Genomic DNA, 18,458 nt, shown 5'->3' with positions numbered 1-18,458 from the left:
TCCATATTTGCCATTGGTTTTATAATATCTGTACTCATGCCACCAGTGTAAAATTTGTTCCATACATGCCAGCATTTCGAGTGGCATGAATCAAACAAGTTTTGACACTAAAACTGGTAGGGTGGTGGCATAAATGGGCCAAGTTTTACACAATGATGGCATGGGTCCAAATATTACAAAAGCAATGGCAATTATTGAGACCAGAATTGGCGCAATAGCACAAGCCTCTCATATTTCCCCCCCAAAGAAGAATATTTTGAAGATGGTTGCTTTTTAATTTGCTGTTCTTTGATACTGATTTCTGGTGTTAGGGATGAAAGTGGGCACCCAATGATTAGATCCAGGTTGCTATTTTAGCTCATTGGTAATCCTGCACGAATTACGTAAATGTTCATATTTATCAAAGTTATGATTGACGGAGTGGTCATATCTAGTTTGAGTTGCCGTAATGACCATGAACCACTATAACCAGTGTGCATGCCAGCCATTATGGTTATCTTGGTAGAGCCTGACTTCGTAGTGCCATTTCTGTTTTATTGTAGTGGTGGCTTGCGGTTGAAACGTGACATAACTGAATACGGGGACTTTGTTCGAAGCTTCAATGCCCCCTCCATAGATGAGAAGTTTGAGCTGTTGGGAATGTAAGTCTTGCATCTGGGGTTTCTGTCATGATGTTTGTGCCAATTTGTCGCTAATCTTTTCTTGGATCTTATGTTTGCAGCGTGGCGAATGTCTTCATTGTTGCTCCAGAAAGTTTAGCATCGCTATTCGAAGGAACCCCAAGCATCCGGAAGGACGCCTTGAGGTTGTGTCTGCATAGAACATTTGATGATATTTCCAGAATCATTCATGGTTTTGTTAGGACCTCAGAACTGACTTTGAGGTTTGATTTACATTTCAGGTTCATTCAGCTCAGGGATGATTATAAGACGGCAAAAATTGCTTCAATGCTTAACAATATCACAGCCGAATGATATTGGTACTGGGAGTGCATGAGGTTTGAGCGGCATGCACTCTGTTGCTGTGGATCTAGGCAGTGCTAGACTCTCAGAATGTTGGTCGGTTTTCGCAAATGGCTCCTGACAATTGGTGCCGCATGTATAGCTGAGCTTCGTGATTACTTTAGTTCTTTGGGTTTCCCATTATTTGTTACCTTTTACTTTTATTTCGGGCTTGCTCAATTTGAGCTGTACATGTGGTTCAGGTTCCCAAGACATTGTACCTGTATAAAGCATTAATTATGTAGAGAAATTTATTTGTGTTGCTACACAATGTTTGTGGTATTTGCAGCCAGCTACAGTCAAATAATCGTTATGACGATGGCCCGTTTATGGTTTCTGTTCACTTCTGTGGTCTTCTCGTCTACGGCAGGGTGCAAATAACTTGACGTGCCTGGGCTGAGCCGTAGAAGGAACTGACTACTACTCCGTACATTTTGACTCTCCTCATTGACATATGGCGCAAATTGTACTAGCCACGTGTAGGGAATCCTTATGCAGTGCTGCAGAGAAGTTTCATGCTCATTGCAGATGGAAGGTTATAAATAATTACTCCTGTTAATGATATTATGATCCCTTTGAATACTATATACCACTAAGTAGTGATATTGCGCACCATAACTAACATCTATTTTTATTGTAATGCTCAAATTTTTTTAAATAAAAAGGATACAATAGAATTTATATCAGAACTTCCGAAGACCCTAACTTACAACTACACTACGGTACTCTAGACTGCTGAAAGAGTGGCAGGAAGCTCTTCTTGCCGGGAGTAACTCCTACTTTATAATAACCCAGGCTTAAGAGAGTTGTTTAGAAGGAAATTGCAACATAATGTCACTATGTCAGTTGCGCCAGCAGGCCCAACCCAAGCTTGATCTTCATGTGAATGGATGGCAGGGTCGTCATCACCACAGGGCGCGAACACGCAAAGTTAGGGACAGGAACACATGCGACAACAAAAGGCAGGGATAGCCATTATTTGCTTACACGTGATGAGAGGGCATAGAATATTACCATGGGCACGCAAAGGGCAGCATGCATGCTAATAAAGTAACAAAGATGCATAGAACGTACGGTACGACTTTACCCTTTTCTTTTCATTTGTGGATTTGATTCTCTCTTTTGGCAATCTAATTATAAATTAAGGCGGGGTGCCATTATTATCTTTTTGTTTCTTAACTTTTTATTTGGTTTGACCATCACCACGTCATCTCCTGCAAGCCATGTATCCTGCCAAGATTCTTTAACTCTGTTCGCTTGGCTTGTCAGCCAATCAATTAGTGTTTTTCTCTCACACCAAATCAGCATTAGCCACAAGCCAGTTAGCAATATTTTTCTCTCATAACAAATCAGCACCAGCTACCAGCCACAACCAAGCAAACAGAGTGACATCTAGGATGAAGTGGGTTTCTCAGCTCGAACCAAATTAAACCTCGAACCAAATTAAACACTCCCATAAATGTTTGGTTGAGGACAGAATAGGCCTGTAGAAAGGCACTCAGACACCAAACTATGATGAGCTTATTAATGAAGCCATTCGCTTATGTCATCAAAGTGAGCTTAATTAGTAAAGCCTTGCTGCTTCATGAGGCACTGTATTTGTCAAGAAACCACGCATGCTTGGTCCATAAGATATATAGCAGTGGCCGGAGGCCGGGAACTGAATGCTTGTAACAAACCGGCCTGCTAATTGTTAGTTGTTACAACAAGAGCTCCACCCAGCTTCTAGCTAGTTGTCCAGATAGATAGCTAGTGATCGAGTTTCGATCTGTGCCATCACACACAAGAAATTAAACACACGATCGAATTGATCGAGCTTGCTTAATTAGATCGAAGAGAAACCAAAATAAAAACAATACAAGCAGAGATGGTTGATCTGGTGGATGCTATGATCTGGTGGGACAAGTGGCAGCTCCGCGTCCTGGTCGTCGGCAGCCTCATCCTCCAGTGGTTCCTCCTGCTGGCCGCCCCGATGCGCAAGTACGTCATCCCCCGGTGGTTCCGGACGTGCATCTGGCTGGCCTACATCAGCAGCGACTCCCTGGCCATCTACGCGCTCGCCACCCTCTTCAACCGCCACGCCCGGGCCGCCGGCGGCAAGCAGGCGAGCCCCCTGGAGGTCCTGTGGGCGCCCATCCTCCTGATCCACCTCGGCGGCCAGCGGGAGCTCACGGCCTACGAGATCGAGGACAACGAGCTGTGGACGCGGCACACGGTGACCCTCGTGTCCCAGGTCACCGTGGCCGTCTACGCCTTCTACAAGGCCTGGCCCAGCACCAGCGACCGGAGGCTGCTCGCGTCGGCGATCCTGCTCTTCGTCACCGGCTTCCTCAGCTTCTGCGAGAAGCCGTGGGCCCTCTACAGGGCCAGGATCAACAGGCTCGCCGCCGTGTCCGCCATGCTCGAAGAGCCTGGCCGGAGCAGAGGCGGCTTCTGCTTCACCAAGCTCAAGAAGCGCCGGGCGACGGGTGGCGATTATCAGCTGTCGGAGAGGGACAAGGTCCACATGATCCTCTCGGACCTGTCGCTGTACGCCGCCGCGGCTGATCTGAAGCAACCCCTCAAGCCTCTCGATCCAGGCGTCGACGTCCTGCGCTGGCTCCGCAAGGCGTTCAGGCTCATCTACACGAGGGCCAACATGACCACGCCCGCGTACGTGGCCTACCACATGCTCCTGGTCCCGTCCCTGCACGCCGCCGCCATCGCGCTCTTCGCCACCATCCCCCACAAGCGCCGCCGCTACGACGGCACGGACGTCGACATGACGTACATCCTGATGTGCCTCACCGCCGCGCTGGACGTGCTGGCGGCGTGCATCCGCGGCCTGCTGCACCTGTCCCTGCTCATCGCCGGCGTCCCGGCGCTGTGCGAGACGATCCCCGAGTACAACCTCGTGGACTCGGTGCTCCGGCGGATGCGGCCGTGCCCCGGGTGCCTCCTCAAGTGCGCCACGGAGGTCGGATTCAGCGAGGAGTATTTTGATTTTGATTTCAGGCGGCGGCGTCGGGAGCTGTACGGCATGGTGAAGGATTTCCTGGTCATAGATGTGCTCAAGGTTGGGGAAGCCAAGGCGCTCAAGGGCCTCGATCTTTCCACCTACAGAAACTTCTCCGAGGCCAGCGCAAACTGGGCGCTGGGTGACGATCTCAAGAAGGTTTGCAGCACCCGCATGAAGCGCAGCCTCCGAGCATCGTTCGACAGGAGCGTGCTCACCTGGCACATCGCCACAGATCTCTGCTTCCGCATGATGCCGCCACTGCAAGACACGGCGTCGCCGTCGTCGTCTCATTCTCAGCAGTCTGCCGCAGCTGGCTCCAGCTCCTCTACGCTGCAGGGGTGGAGCCGGAGCCAGGCGAGGCTCCAGCACTCCTACTCTGACAAGGAGCTCCACCTCCGCCGTCGGCTGTGCACGCAGGCAATCTCCAACTACATGGCCCACCTGCTCAGCTTCCGCCCCGAGATGCTCATGACCGGCAGCAGGAAGCACCTCTTCACTCGGGCCCAGCGACACATGGAGCGCATCCTCGCCGCCGACGCCGCCCAAGACATCAGGCTCAAGCTCCAAAGAAAGCAACACCACCTCGACGGCGCAGACCTGATGAGGATGAAGCAGCAGGCGGCGGCCACAACAGCCGCGGATGATTCGAAGCACATCACGTACAGTGCTGATCTCATCGGTGAGGCTTGCGAGCTCGCGGAGGAGCTGATGGGCATCGACAACGAGGAGACCCGGGTGCGCTTGATGTACCGCGTGTGGGTGGGCATGCTCTGCTACTCGGCCAGCATGTGCAGGGGCTACCTCCATGCTAAGAGCTTGGGTGAGGGAGGCGAGTTCCTCTCCGTCATCTGGCTCATCATCTCGCTCAAGGGGGGCAAGACCTTGGCGGACAAGCTCCAGATGCCGGAGACAGAAGAGGGCAACTGGGACTGGAACGATGTGCATGTGGATGTGGTGTAATTTATTTGTTCTCTTGCTTGATTGCTTGCTTCTCTGATCGATGGCCTACCCTTGATTATTTGTTTGTTTGTTTGTTTTTTATTTTGATGCGCTTAGCCCTGCTAATGCTAATGGTTTGTGTTGAAATGGATTTAATAGATTAGATTTTAATATGTATTGTGTTTGGATGGATTCAAATGGATTGTATTAGCTAATGGGATGGAGTGGAGCGGGTTCTATATATGTAAATATAAATTGAAGCGAGTTGGAGTGAGCTGAAATGGATACTTTATGCAAAACAGTAAAACCTTGAATTCACGTTATTATTTTTTATCGAAATTGACTGAATTTGTTGGAGATGGCTCAGTATGACTAGCAGCTACTTTGTGCAAAACTGTGTGGCTAGCATACACGTGGATCTCATGCCAAAAGCCGGACCCTAAAAATAAAACATCGCATTCACATTATAAAATTTTTATCGAAATTGACTGAAATTTATTGGAGATGACTAAGTATGACTAGGAGCTACTTTGTGCAAAGCAGCGTGGCTAGAATTACACGTGGATCCCACGTCAAGAGCCAGACCCTAAAAATAAAACATTGCGTTCACACTATAAAATTTTATCAAAATTCACCGAAATTTGTTGGAGATGACTCAGTATGACTAGCAGCTACTTTGTGCAAAGCAGTGTCGCGTTCACACTATAATTTTTTATCGAAATTGACTGGAATTTGTTGGAGATGACTGGTATGACTAGCATCTACTTTGTACAAAGCAACGTGACTAGAATTAGACATATGTCCCACGTCAAAAGCCGGACCCTAGAAATAAAAGCTCGCGTTCACACTATAAAATTTTCCAATATGCATGATTGGTGAGACAAATTGGATGATTCTTCTCTGAAAAGCTACGGCTACACATTGTGCAAAATACTGAAATCTCTGTTTCTGAATGAAATAGGTGATACTGTACTAAAACTTTAGTTCTCAACACCTGGAATTGGGAACTATATTGTTGTACTGCAAGTCTACAACCATAGTCCTCCTATGCGTATTGATCTGGTTACAAGCAGAAGCACAAGAAGATAGTCAAACGAAAGGCTCATACAACCACAACAAATACAGTCAAACGAAATAGACTGAAAAGCATCTATCAATAGGAGAATCTTGCTTGACACATGTACTTAGGTTCCCACGCAACCAGTACCAAATGACGAGATAAAAATAAAGGAAATTGAGTCTACAATAGCATGCTGGAGACAATTTAGGTACAATCATCAAGCTAATACTACCAACTAGTGTAAAACTAAACCACTAACAAGACGTTGCAGTAACACCAGCTCAACTACAATTCTAAATTCTACAGCAAGTGGTAACAAGGCCTCAAAAACCATCAGCTAGATTTAGAAGCGCACAGGTACCAGGGTTCAAATGACGAATACAAAATGCACTGATGTTCACTTCTTCACCAGATCACGAGCAGGCATGCCCAAAACACATCAAAAGTATTTTGAACACATAACACTGGGGCAACTTAGGAAACCGTTCACATCGACCTTGCAGATTAAGAAAACAGCCATCGCCATTGCTTGTGCAAAAAAACTAACCAAAAACCCTGCAGGCCAACATGATCACTGTCCAACGCCATAAACCAGACTGGGGAATAGCCAGAAGCTACCTATTAGGCTGTAGTCCGGTGGGAATCCCATACCATAAGGCATAGGGTCAACTATGTCGTGGCTCGGCACTGACTGACCAACCTCCAGCACAGTCCAAGTCTCGTCAGGATTAGCATCATCAAATAGCCTGGCAACGTAAATGCAGTTACTCTTCCCTCCCCATCTCTCAGGGTTCATACAAGAAAATGCTGGGTTCCTCCTATCCAGGCTAAGAAACAACACAAGGTTTTCCAGCTTCTTCATCTGTATCCACTTGGCTGGCTTCACTGACAAGTCAAGGCGAAAGACCTCAAAATATCTGACGCTGGGCTCACCAAAGTTACGCGTGCTGCCAATTTTTGCTATTGAGAGGTTAACCAGGAGAAGCATGTCACCACAGACCACCAACAATGGGCAAATTGGAAACTTCTGCAGGGACCACCACGAAACTTCTATTCTGTTCATGCTGAACTGAGGTGTCAATTGGATAGTGTGAAGCCTCATAAGAGCATCAATGACAAGGATATGACCTTTGAAGGACACAACCTGACAGATGCGTTCCCGCTCAAGATAAAGAGGATGCTCTGACCAGGAGTTTGTTCCAACCTGCCACTCAAACATGGAGTCCTTTGAGAAAAGGAGGAGGCGCGAGTTGTGTGAACCAAATGGAGCCGTAAGGACGCCTATGCCAGAAAAGAAACCAATCGTGATGTCGCGTGGGAGTTCAGGGGCCTTCACCTTGGCACCAGTGTATGCATCGATGAGGAGGCAGTGCTCCTCATATGTAAAGATAAGATAACCATGTGAGCAGCCCAGATAGTGCATTTCATTTGGAGTGTTTTGAGGCACTGAACATTGAAGGGATAGGTTTTTCTTGGTAAGGTCACTAAGCTTCCATTTGCAACTAGACATACGGAGCGGCTTGATATATCCACTATGGGGAGGGACATAAGGACCATGTGGTTCAAAGTGGAGAGGTGGGAAGCTGAAAGAATACACAGAGGGGAAGGAAGAGACTGCTGCCCACCAAGGCGCCAAGAGTGGCAGGTGCCAGTAAAAGCAAGGAAGTCCTGGAATGAGTTGATGAGAACAATGATTTCATGAAGCAGGCTTTCCAGGAGATCTGCACAAACATAAGGCCCAGATGAAGTCGATGAAGTAGAGCCTGACTTCTCCACAATGGTAACTTCACTGCCACAGAAATTCAATAACAATGCATCAGAATGAACTGAAACATAATAAAGTTATACTGTTGGAGTTAATACACTGTAGGAAATGAAGTAGGATTTAAATGAACAACAAGGCATGGTGGTTTATGTCTATCATGACGTGCTAGGACAAGCTATGTCAGAAGCACCAACAGCTTGGTTTTCCCCCCACAATAGCATAACAAGGATGCTTTTGGTGTGCCAACAGTACATATAACTGTATGTTTTCAAATCATGGCAGAGGGGTGATTCGCATAATATCCACAAAATAAATATCAATTGACATAAAAGCACAGTGATATGCTCTTCTTAATCAGAAAACTTTCATGTGACTCTCCAACAATAATTTACTAGGTCACTAAATAGAAGTGAGCATTGCTCCTAGCGGCTACATAACCATGTGGATGACCAAATACCTTTTCTGATTCTACTGTGGATCCAACACATACAGTCAGTAAACTGAGTCACATTGTGTGATGAATATACATTTCCATATTATTAAATGGGCGATCATGGCTTCCCGGGGTTAAGTGGATAGCCTTGGTTCTTTTTAATAGTTTATTTATTCCATGCTAGTAATCAGGGTCACCACAAAAGTATCCATCAAAATCAAATTCGACACTGAATTTCACCTCATCACTAAACCAAGCGAGGAAAGTTCAAGGCAGAGGCGTTACCAAGACTAAAACTGATCTGGAGCGAATATTTCCGATGTTGATGAAAATCCCAGAATAATCTCAAATAGGCACCGCTTATTAACAGGGGGTGGAGACCCAAAATTAAAGGAGGCCAGTGCACTAACTGCCACTGTTAATTGGCCAAAGAACGCTAATTCATCAAGAAAATGCACTAAATTTTCCTACCTCGACACTGCTTCTTTTGATTGACACGAAGACTCGACATTTCAGTAGAATACTGATCGATGAGCTCATTTATTGACTACCGATTGACTAAAGCAATACTACTGATTCGTTGGTGGGTGGCAAGATCTCGTGGATTCTCTCCTGTGTCTGTCTTGCATCCGGCCCCATCCGCTCAGGAAAAAACACGCCCTAATTAAAGAGCGGGCGGGGGGAAAGAAAGAGAGATGGGTGGTTAAGGTTGGGGTCAGACTGCAGACCTGGTGCTGAGAGTGCCGTCCGCCAGCGACGACGATTCTGCGCCCTGCTGCAACGACTGCGCTTCGCCGCGGCGGCGGCGGCGGCGGCGGCTTCCGGCCATGGAGGCCGCGTGGAGGCTTTGGTGGCCCGAACAAAGAAAACAAGGTGGTATGGTGCTCGCGGCGCGCTTTTTCTTTTTTATATTTAAAAAAATAAAAATTTTAAAAATATATGTCAGTTTTGAATTATTTCGAAAATACCTCCTGTCGTCTTGGGAGGGCGACAGGCTTGTAATTTTTTTCTTCAAATTTACAACGAGGTCTCTGAAAAAAAAGAAAAAAAAGGGCCTGTCGCCCCCCCAACGGGCGACAGGGGCCTGTCGCTCGGGAAGAACTGCGACGTCGGCCCGTGCACGGTCGACGGACACGGGAACGACGACGAGGCCTGGGACGACCCGTGGCTGTCATCGTACTGCACACGGCTTCCCAAGTTGTGCACTACCTGACGCAACTGATCACGCTGCCTCGACCATGCCTCTGTCTGCTCAAACTGGGTCATTGGGGATCCGGCACGTACCCTCGTCAGGTAAATCGAGCAGTCCGTTTCCATCATGTTGCAAAGGCAAAATGCACTCATTCAGTAAAGGTACAGTTACAAACACATGAATTATCTTATGAATATGAATATATATATATATATATATATATATATATATATATATATATATATATATATATATATATATATATATATATATATATATGCAAGTATGATCAAGAGACTCACCGCGCCAGCTAGTGCCTCCACGTGGTGCCGGGCATAGCCATCCTGAGGCCTCGCCTGGTGTGGCTGCGGGTGAGTGTCAACAAAAACCAAACGAGCCCGAGTCCGGAGTAAGTACGAGGTGAGGTAAGCCCTTAAGGAGCTGTCTGTGTGTGGTCCTGTTGGATGGACCAAGTGCTCGTCCGCCTGTTCCCATTGGTCCACCCACGGCTGCATCTTGGTGAGCCAATCATCAGAGCACGGCAAGCCACTCCTTGACAACCTACAAAGTGGACCACGAAGAATCGTTAGATTCGACACGAATGTATGAGTCAAGTTCATTCATAATTACCTGTGGTCCTGGCGACTGACAAGCTCCAACGCGGTGGGCACCGGAAACTCCTGGCGCTGCCCAAACTGTCTCCTGACTCTCCAGGGGCAATATGCCTCAACCGCGATGTCATAAACCAGGACGGCGGTAGTAAGCCACAGGCTCGCATTCGCGGAGCAGTGCGAAGATAGGCCTGCTGGTGCACGGGTAGCCACATCCTCTGGGTTGTAAGGCTCCCAGACAACGTCCTCGGGCGTCCGCATGTCGAGCTCCGAAACAAACTCAGGATATGCGCGTCTAACCTGCGCATGCGCCCAAGACCTCTGCATTCCGAATAAGTAAAATTAAAAGTGCGCTAATACATCATGTAACAATGAATAATAAAATTAGATTTATTGCGAACGTACCTGACGCCAGATCCAGATAGTTCACATAGTGGGCCTCTCGTCCTCCTCGTCGCCGTACATGCCCCCGTGGTAACGCTCGTGGCTGACCATGGGCCGACCAACGGCTAGCCTCTCGTACGACCAAAGCTATAGCAGTAGTGGGCACCCTGCCAGGATAGCGTTCCCATGTGTCTTCATGCAGCCGTCGCAGAGTCCACGGTAAGTGGCTGCAAGTACCGCATCACCCCAGCTGTAGGGCGGTACGTCCTCGTCCCCATCCGCAATCTCCCGTGCATACGGAAGGAGAATCCTATCGACCGAGTTGCCATGAGTGTTGTTGAACATGATATAACCAAACAACCAAAGTAGATATGCCTCCAGCGATCTGGCCACACTATACTCGTCGGCATCCACAGCCAACAGGGCAGGCTGCATAAACAATTAAGATTAATGGTTTCAACTGACAATGGAACATGTGAATTGTAATAATTAAATTTAAATATGGAATGAATACGTACTGTAAACTGTAGGAACCAGATCTTCGAAGGACCTGCTGCTCGCGGGTGCGGGTTGATCGGACCTGCTTCTTCCACACGGTCAACCAGGGCAAAACGGGCCTCCAGCTCATCCTTCCACGAGGCCGCCACCACACGCGGACCTACAGCCTCCCCGACGATAGGGAGGCCGAGGAGGTAGGCCACGTCCTGCAGCGTAGGAGTCATCTCCCCGCACGGGAGGTGGAACGTGTGTGTCTCCGGCCTCCATCTGTCAACGAGCGCCGTCAGGAGGGATCGGTCGAGCACCTCTAGGGCTCGGTGCTCAACAGCTGCAAAGTAAGACCTGTGGCTCGAGTCGATAACTGGGTCTAGCAAGGAGTCCATCTCCATACCTACATTTAAAAATATATGAGAACACATAGGTAAATATATATTTCATACAAACTGGACACATATGTACAATAATAGTTCATTACATACCTGCAATATTTCATTACTACATATTACAAATAATGAAATACAATTGTGGATCATGACACCGAATGCCATCCACGAGCAATTCTCGCCGATGCTCGTCTGAACGTAGGAGGTGCTCCATCTCTGGGATTTCCGGAAGGACCGACGTCAGCAGCATCATGAAGTGCATTCTGAGGACACTTCTTGTAGTTGTGACCCAATGCTCCACATTGGCTGCAACGCTTTTGTGCCTTGCTTGCTTCCGACTCGTCCATACCATTCCGAATACGACGTGTCTGACGGAGGCCTTTGCCTTTCTTAGTGGCTGGATCAGGAATAAACATCTTATTCTCATTATCCTGAGTGAAAGGCCCCACAATTCCAATCCCGTATACCTCATGTCCCCAGGTGGATACAGCTGCTTCCTTGCTGAAGTAAGGTGAAACAAATACTCCTGGCTGCAACCCAGACTCTGCACATGCCGCAATGAGATGGGAGCATGGCAAATGCAATAATTTAGGCTTCATGCAGGAGCAGAAGGCTTTGCTATCAACTGTAATCAAACTCTCCTGTACCACCCTATCTCTACGGATACCACGACCACTTCTATCCTTGCATAGAACCTCAAATCTATGCTCCATTGTACCTGTCGATATGACACGGTGCAGTTTGGCCTTTTCAATCTTTTCTTGCATATATTGTGTCACTCTTTTGCAAAACTGAATTTAGGGGTTGCTGATGTTTATGCTTGCAGCCGTGTAACGCTCTCTGAAATACTTCATGCACCCATACATGATGTACTCAACAATTCCCACAAGAGAAAAGGCACGACAAGAACGCATAACCATATTGAAACACTCTGCATGGTTCGTTGTCTGAATACCATACCGTATTCCGTTGGTATCATAAAGGAAAGACCATTTCTCCTTAGGTGCACCTCGAATCCAGTGTGAAAATGGCTTCTCAATTGAATCCCTAGCCTCTGCAGTCTGACTCGTGCCTGCTCCTGATGTCCTTACCTTCACTAGCTCTGCAGTCAACTGATCAAGCATCTGCCATAATGCATTGAATTTTCTCTATTGATTTTGGGTGCACAGCCTCTTAAACAGGTTCTTAAGATCCTTTTCTTGAAGTGGTCATAGAAGTTTGCACCCATATGCCTAATGCACCACCTGTTTTGGACATCGGGCCACAATGGAGGCGTTGTCGCAGTTCCACGTTGCAATTTCAGTATTGATTGCAGCAGACCTGCATGTCTATCACTAATAAGGCACACATCTGGACATGCAACAACAACATGAACCTTCACTCGTTCAAGGAACCAATACCAACTGTCTATGTTCTCATTCTCAACAAATGCAAGTGCGAGCGGAACTATTTGGTTGTTGCAATCTACACCGATTGCGGTGAGTATCTGACCTTTATACCTTCCAGTCAGAAATGTGCCATCAATGCAGATCACCGGAAGACAAAACTGAAATGCTCTAACACAAGCACCTATGCAAAAGAAGGCTCGTTGCATAATTCTTTGTCCCCTAGTCACGGCTGGTACGAGGTATGTGTCATAAAAGCTTCCAGGATTTCTAACAACAATCTGGGATAACATACGAGGTAGGTTATCATATGATGCCTCGTATGTGCCGAACCGCATCTCGAACACCCTTTTTTTAGCCCGCCATGCCTTCAAATAACTGATGGTGTACTAGTAAGTCTACTCAATATGTCGAACAATTATTTTTGGATCATAATTTAGATTGTCCATAATAAACCCATACATTTGCTTTGCAACAAAGTCGCATGATATATTGCGATGCGAGGGAAGAACTTCTGACAGCAAACAAGTGTGCTCTGTCACAATGGAACATTTCCAGTTTGACTTCCATTTTCCCTTCAATGCATGTACTCGCCATGGACATCCAGCATTCACACACTTCACCTCATATTCTTTACTGCCAGACTTTACGACTTTGAATTCTCATTTCAATGATATTGCCCATAGTCTCACAACATTTTTTACGGCTTCAATGTTTGGATATGTTGCACCTTGCACTACCTCATTCCCTCTATACTCCCACTCCTGATTTCGTACCTCTTCTGCGACATGACTGCCAAAACCATGCTCCTTCCACTCTTTTGGCAATGAGTACTGCTCGTCATCAGATAAGCCCTCATATTCTTCCATCTCTATTGCGGTTTGGTCTTCTGCCTCCATCTCGTCCACAATGCTATGTATCCTCTCTCCCTCATCAGCAAGGCCCTGTGGTCCCATGTTTTGGTTCTCTGTCTCTTCTGACTCATCTTACACAATATAATTTCATTTTGTGTCTTCTCCCGAATTTGAACAAGAATGGTCAGAGGCCACCCACGCTCTAGAGCTGCTTGCATGTACTTCTGCCAGTCATCAGTGCTGTGTATCATCATCAATTCCCATAATTCACTTTCTAACTCCCAATTAACAAGAGACTGGACAGTGATCACATGTGTCAACGGATCAACACGGAACCCACGCTGCAGCCACTTACATATGGAACCAAAACTCCTTTCTAGAGGTTTATCTATGACGCTAGATGTGAACTTAAAGGCAGAAAGATCTACTCCATTTGGCCCATACATAACATTGTATTCACCATAAAATACATGAATCTGCATCTTGCTCGACATATCTACGTGATGACACTCAAATTCTATACTGCATATGTCAAATTCTATTCTAAATCATAATTAATTTATAAACACGTCTCTAATAGTACTGCAATTGTAATAATAAATGCGTAGTATTAATTTTCTAAACTAATTTACTACTACGTAACTACAAACTCCTACTTAAATGATTCTACTATAGCACTAATTAAATTAAATTACTCACCCGTACTTAAATTACTCCTACTTAAATGCGTAGTACTTAAATAGAAAAATATATAAACTAAATGTACTAACCTGCAGATCACAAGTGCTGAATCCGACAGGGCTTCGCCGCTTCCCTTTTCCTCACCTCTCTCTTTTTTTCTAGATTTTTGCTGGAATTTTCGGACTGAAATGAGAAGGGAAGGGGGGGTTGGACCTTATATAAGGGGGGATACCCCGGTCGCCCGAGGGGGGGGGGGGGGCGACAGGCCCCCCTGTCGCCCGCGGAGGGGGCGACAGGCCCCTGCCGCGCTCGTGGGCGGGCCCGCCCACTGGTCGCCCGAGAGGGGGGCGACAGCACCCTGTCGCCCGTTGCAGGGGCGACAGGTCCCTTTTTTTTCCAAGGACCTCGTTGCAAAGTTGAAGAAAAAAAAATTACACAAAGGGCCTGTCGCCCTATGGGAGGGCGACCGGGGGTATTTTTAAAATAATTCAAAACGAACATATATTTTTGAAATTTTTATTTTTTTAAATATAAAAAAGAAAAAAGCGCGCTCGGGGCGGCTTCCATGGAGTGGAGATGATTAATTGGTCACCATCTTTGGTCACCAGGTAAACAAAGGCAGGCCCACTCGGCCCAACTCTGGCAAAAAAATAAAAAAATAAAACAAGGTTTGATGGCCCAACTCCCACCGCACAATAAATAACTTTGTGAGGTTTAAAATTTGTCTCGAAAAAGTATCCTAATATGTGCTTTTTGATCGGATGGTTGAACGGTAACTCTTTCTCCCCCAGTCGTGACTCGTGAGAGGAATGTGCCGAGGGCCGCCATGCAACCAGTAGGCTTCTAAACATCTTTTAGGTTTTTTGGCTTCTTCATACGGAGGATTGCTCCTATCTTTTTAGGATTAGCCTCGAACTCGAGAAGTTTTTCCAACTGTACGTCAAAGACACACTTCTCGGGTTGAGCTTCCACCTAAATCATCGTAAGTTCTGGAAGGTTTCCTCTAGATCGTTAATCAGATTGTTTTTTAGCTGTGTTTTTATTATGACATCATCGACATAAGTCTCTATGTTCTGGTTTCATAACTTTTTGAGATCTACAACTTTCATATATATTTTTTTCCCATCCGAGGTCATTTGAATTTTTGGAAAATTGAATTTTGAAACTTAAACATCTATTTTGGTGCCAAAACGACCTCAAATTGAAAAATTTTGAACTACAAAATTGTAGATCTGGTCGAGATCTACACATTTTGTATAGACTATTTTTTCATCCGAGACCATTTAAATTTTTCAAAAATCGCGTATACAAAATTTAGGTGCTACGGTAAAACCGGTAGGGATATAGTCTCCCTACCGGTTGATCGTTCGCTACTGGTTCATAATACCAGGGAAGGGGGGTCTTCCCTACCGGTTCCAAGCTAACCGGTAGGAAAGAGGGTGGAAAGACCCTTTTTCTAGTAGTGTGTTGTCCTTACTTCCAAAGCCACGTGCCCTAATCGGCTCCCTCGCACCCGTGTCGTGAGAGGGGTTTTTTCCTCGTGCGCTGCTCCATCTTCACCGGTGTGATATCTGTCGATATCGTTCTCTCGTGCGTGGCACAGCTCTGCGCCCGCTCCTTCATCGAGGTGGGCCTCCTCCCTGCATCTCGCTCACGAACTCCTTGCCACGCTATGCGCCCTCGACGACTTCTGCCGGCACCATGTTGCATGGCTGACAGGGAAGCGGGGGGGGGGGGGGGGGGGGGGGGGGGGGGCGGCTAACAATCCCAAATTTTTAGCTAATTAAGCATCTAATCACCTCAATTTTCTTTAATTTCTCTTTAATCTCTCAATCCTTAGCTAATTTCGATGTTTATTTGAATTTGGCACACCTTAAATCAAATAGTTCCGATCATTGTTGAACAAGGAGTAGGAGTGGAACAGAGAAGTGGAGCGGATCGAGGCAGGGAGAGAAGTGCAGACTTGCGCGTGGTGGAGAGCAGTAGTGGAGCGGATCGAGGCAGGGCGTGGAAATAGTGTGTGTGCCGCCAGACGCTCGAGATAGAGTATTTACAAATTTAAAAATGTAGATATAGTTCTTGTAGTTTTCTATAAAGAAGTTGTTTCAAAAGCTTGAGACATGAAAAATTAATGTTTTAAAAAATGGCAATGATTGTAGTTTAACTTGAAAAGACTACAATTTTAGCAATACCATGGTTTTCAATACTATGAGCTTTAATTTGTTGTGTCTAAACACCTCGTAGCTTTCCAAAAACTAAGATTATGTTGCAAAACCATTTTCTTTTCACACCTCTATTTGGATACAATGTTTTCTATATAGTTTTGTGTAAAAATACTAGGATTTTATAAATTCTTTGGTTTTGGAACGGTACTGGTTTGATGCAATATTTTTTTATGTTTTATAAGCTACTATTTCCATATCTAAATATTTGGTGTCACTAACCTTTTATCATAAGTTTGACTGCTCATCTTATTCAAAAGATTTGTGCAAACATAAAAAACATAAGTCACGCTTAAAATACCTTAGGTGATGAAGTGAGTTACATATAAGATTTTTGAAACTTACAATTATTTTTAATAAGACATGGTAAAACTCTTGACCAAAAGTTAACGGTGACAAATATTTAGATAAAGAGGGAGTATAAAATTACTAAAAGCGTAGCCTTTTAGGGTTTCGGCTTCTTTGTTTTCCTTCCAAACCACAGTGTTTTTACATGCCTATTTAAAACTGAATTTGTATTAATACCATGGTTTTCAAACTACATTAACCAAATAAATAGGGCCTCGAAGGATCTTTTCATCTGCAAACTGAGTGTAGATCAGCTAATATTGGGAGGTTCTTTGTAGTGAAACCTGTCCACCGACTTGGTATAGGTGTTTGTATTTTTCAAGATTTATCACTACTACAGATTAGGCCATTTGTTCCGGTTCCAAAGGGCTATTTGTCCCGGTTTTGGAACCGGGATTCGGCCGCCGGGCTTTTGTCCCGGGTGGTAGAACCGGGACAAAAGGTCCCTCACGCTAAAAAATATTTGCGCCATGCGGGATTCGAACCCAAGACCTATTGCCTAGCACATGGCTTCCTTACCAACTCACCTAAGTAGTACAAATGACTTAGTAAAGAATAACTCCCTTTTGAACTATCACGTGGAGGGGTCTTTTATCCGGGATTGGTAACACCAACCGGGACAAAAGGGTCCTTTTGTCCGGGTTGGTACCACCAACCGGGATAAAAGGGTTGGGCATTTTGTCCCGGGTGGAGCCACCAACCGGGACAAAAGGGGGACCTTTTGTCCGGGTTGGTACCTCCAACCGGGACAAAAGGCCCCTACTCCCCCGCTGGCCCGGCTAGTCTTTGGACCCGGGATAAAAGCCACCTATTGTCCCGGGCCCAAAGACAACCGGGACAAATGGTCTGGAACAAAAGTCTATTATGTAGTAGTGTATTCCATGATGGATATATCATCTTTATGTTTTCGGTGGTAGACGACATTCTCGACGACAATGACGCACTTGTGGTAACTCATAGGTAGAGTTTACGTGCATATATTCGTAAAGATGAGTATACGCATGTTTGATAGCGTCTAAATGTACAGGCATTTTGATAGCGTAAAGATGAGTATCCTGGCGGCAGAGGCCTCCTACGGGTGGCGTCAGGCTCCTGGGGGCGTTCCCAACATTGTGCCCGTGAAGCCCAGCGGCCTGGAGCTGCAGCCAGCTAGCGTCGAGCTCCTGGGGCGGGGTGGAGCTACTACCGGCAGCGTGGGATCCAGCCAGGTGCGGAGCCACCACTAGGACGAGCTAGGGCAGTCGCCCTAGGTCCCTATAGGAGATGTTCAGAGCAATTCTGCATCTGTTAATAACAGAGAAAAAACATAAAAGAACAGAGGAGAGTATAGAATTATCTTTTGGAGGATATGTTACTATTGAAAAAGGAATAATAATTCATACAAGTTATTCGATACACTTCTTTATTGCCCATACTAAGTATTTAACCAGCGACTCTCTTACGTTTATGTAGGCTGGGCCTGATACGTACGCGCAGACCGCAGACACATCTAGTGAACCCTTTCGCTGCTGTCAAAACGGACACTAGGCTTCCTGGTGCGACGACCCATAGTAATAGAAGCTTCCTTCGATTCGTGGGTGCTGACAATATCCCGCGTTCACAACTCCGGCAGGGGCTCATGACGGTGCAGCGGCGCCCTCCAAACATGAGGACGACGGTCCTCTACCGTCAAGAGTTGCGAGTATTGGGTCATTGGGGCAATGG

The 18,458-nt window shown here is 46.2% G+C and overlaps 2 protein-coding genes and 1 pseudogene across 2 annotated transcripts; 2 read left to right on the top strand and 1 right to left on the bottom strand.

Moving 5' to 3' along the window:
• The first annotated feature begins 268 nt into the window (after nucleotides 1–268).
• Nucleotides 269–1,336, top strand: LOC120663827 (exocyst complex component 5-like). The gene is made up of 3 exons (XM_039942763.1): nucleotides 269–641; nucleotides 722–805; nucleotides 902–1,336. Exons 1-3 carry the CDS (start codon nucleotides 478–480, stop codon nucleotides 972–974), a joined length of 321 nt encoding a protein of 106 aa, XP_039798697.1. The 5' UTR covers nucleotides 269–477; the 3' UTR covers nucleotides 975–1,336.
• A 1,263-nt stretch (nucleotides 1,337–2,599) lies between these two features.
• LOC120663826 lies at nucleotides 2,600–5,175 on the top strand. The gene has a single exon (XM_039942762.1). It carries the CDS (start codon nucleotides 2,869–2,871, stop codon nucleotides 4,957–4,959), a length of 2,091 nt encoding a protein of 696 aa, XP_039798696.1. The 5' UTR covers nucleotides 2,600–2,868; the 3' UTR covers nucleotides 4,960–5,175.
• Nucleotides 5,176–6,142: 967 nt separating this feature from the next.
• LOC120663825 lies at nucleotides 6,143–9,063 on the bottom strand (annotated as a pseudogene).
• Between the last annotated feature and the right edge of the window lie 9,395 nt (nucleotides 9,064–18,458).

Source organism: Panicum virgatum, chromosome 3N (assembly GCF_016808335.1).
Source record: "Panicum virgatum strain AP13 chromosome 3N, P.virgatum_v5, whole genome shotgun sequence".
Classification (NCBI taxonomy): domain Eukaryota; kingdom Viridiplantae; phylum Streptophyta; class Magnoliopsida; order Poales; family Poaceae; genus Panicum; species Panicum virgatum.
The sequence above is the reverse complement of the archived record's forward strand: the minus strand, read 5'-3'. Positions and strand labels throughout refer to the sequence as shown.

Coding starts and splice junctions, on each gene's coding strand:
- LOC120663827 (XM_039942763.1), top strand. CDS start 478: ATGCCAGCCATTATGGTTATCTTGGTAGAGCCTGACTTCGTAGTGCCA. Junction 642..721: donor AAGTTTGAGCTGTTGGGAAT/GTAAGTCTTGCA, acceptor TTATGTTTGCAG/CGTGGCGAATGTCTTCATTG. Junction 806..901: donor ATCCGGAAGGACGCCTTGAG/GTTGTGTCTGCA, acceptor TTTACATTTCAG/GTTCATTCAGCTCAGGGATG.
- LOC120663826 (XM_039942762.1), top strand. CDS start 2,869: ATGGTTGATCTGGTGGATGCTATGATCTGGTGGGACAAGTGGCAGCTC.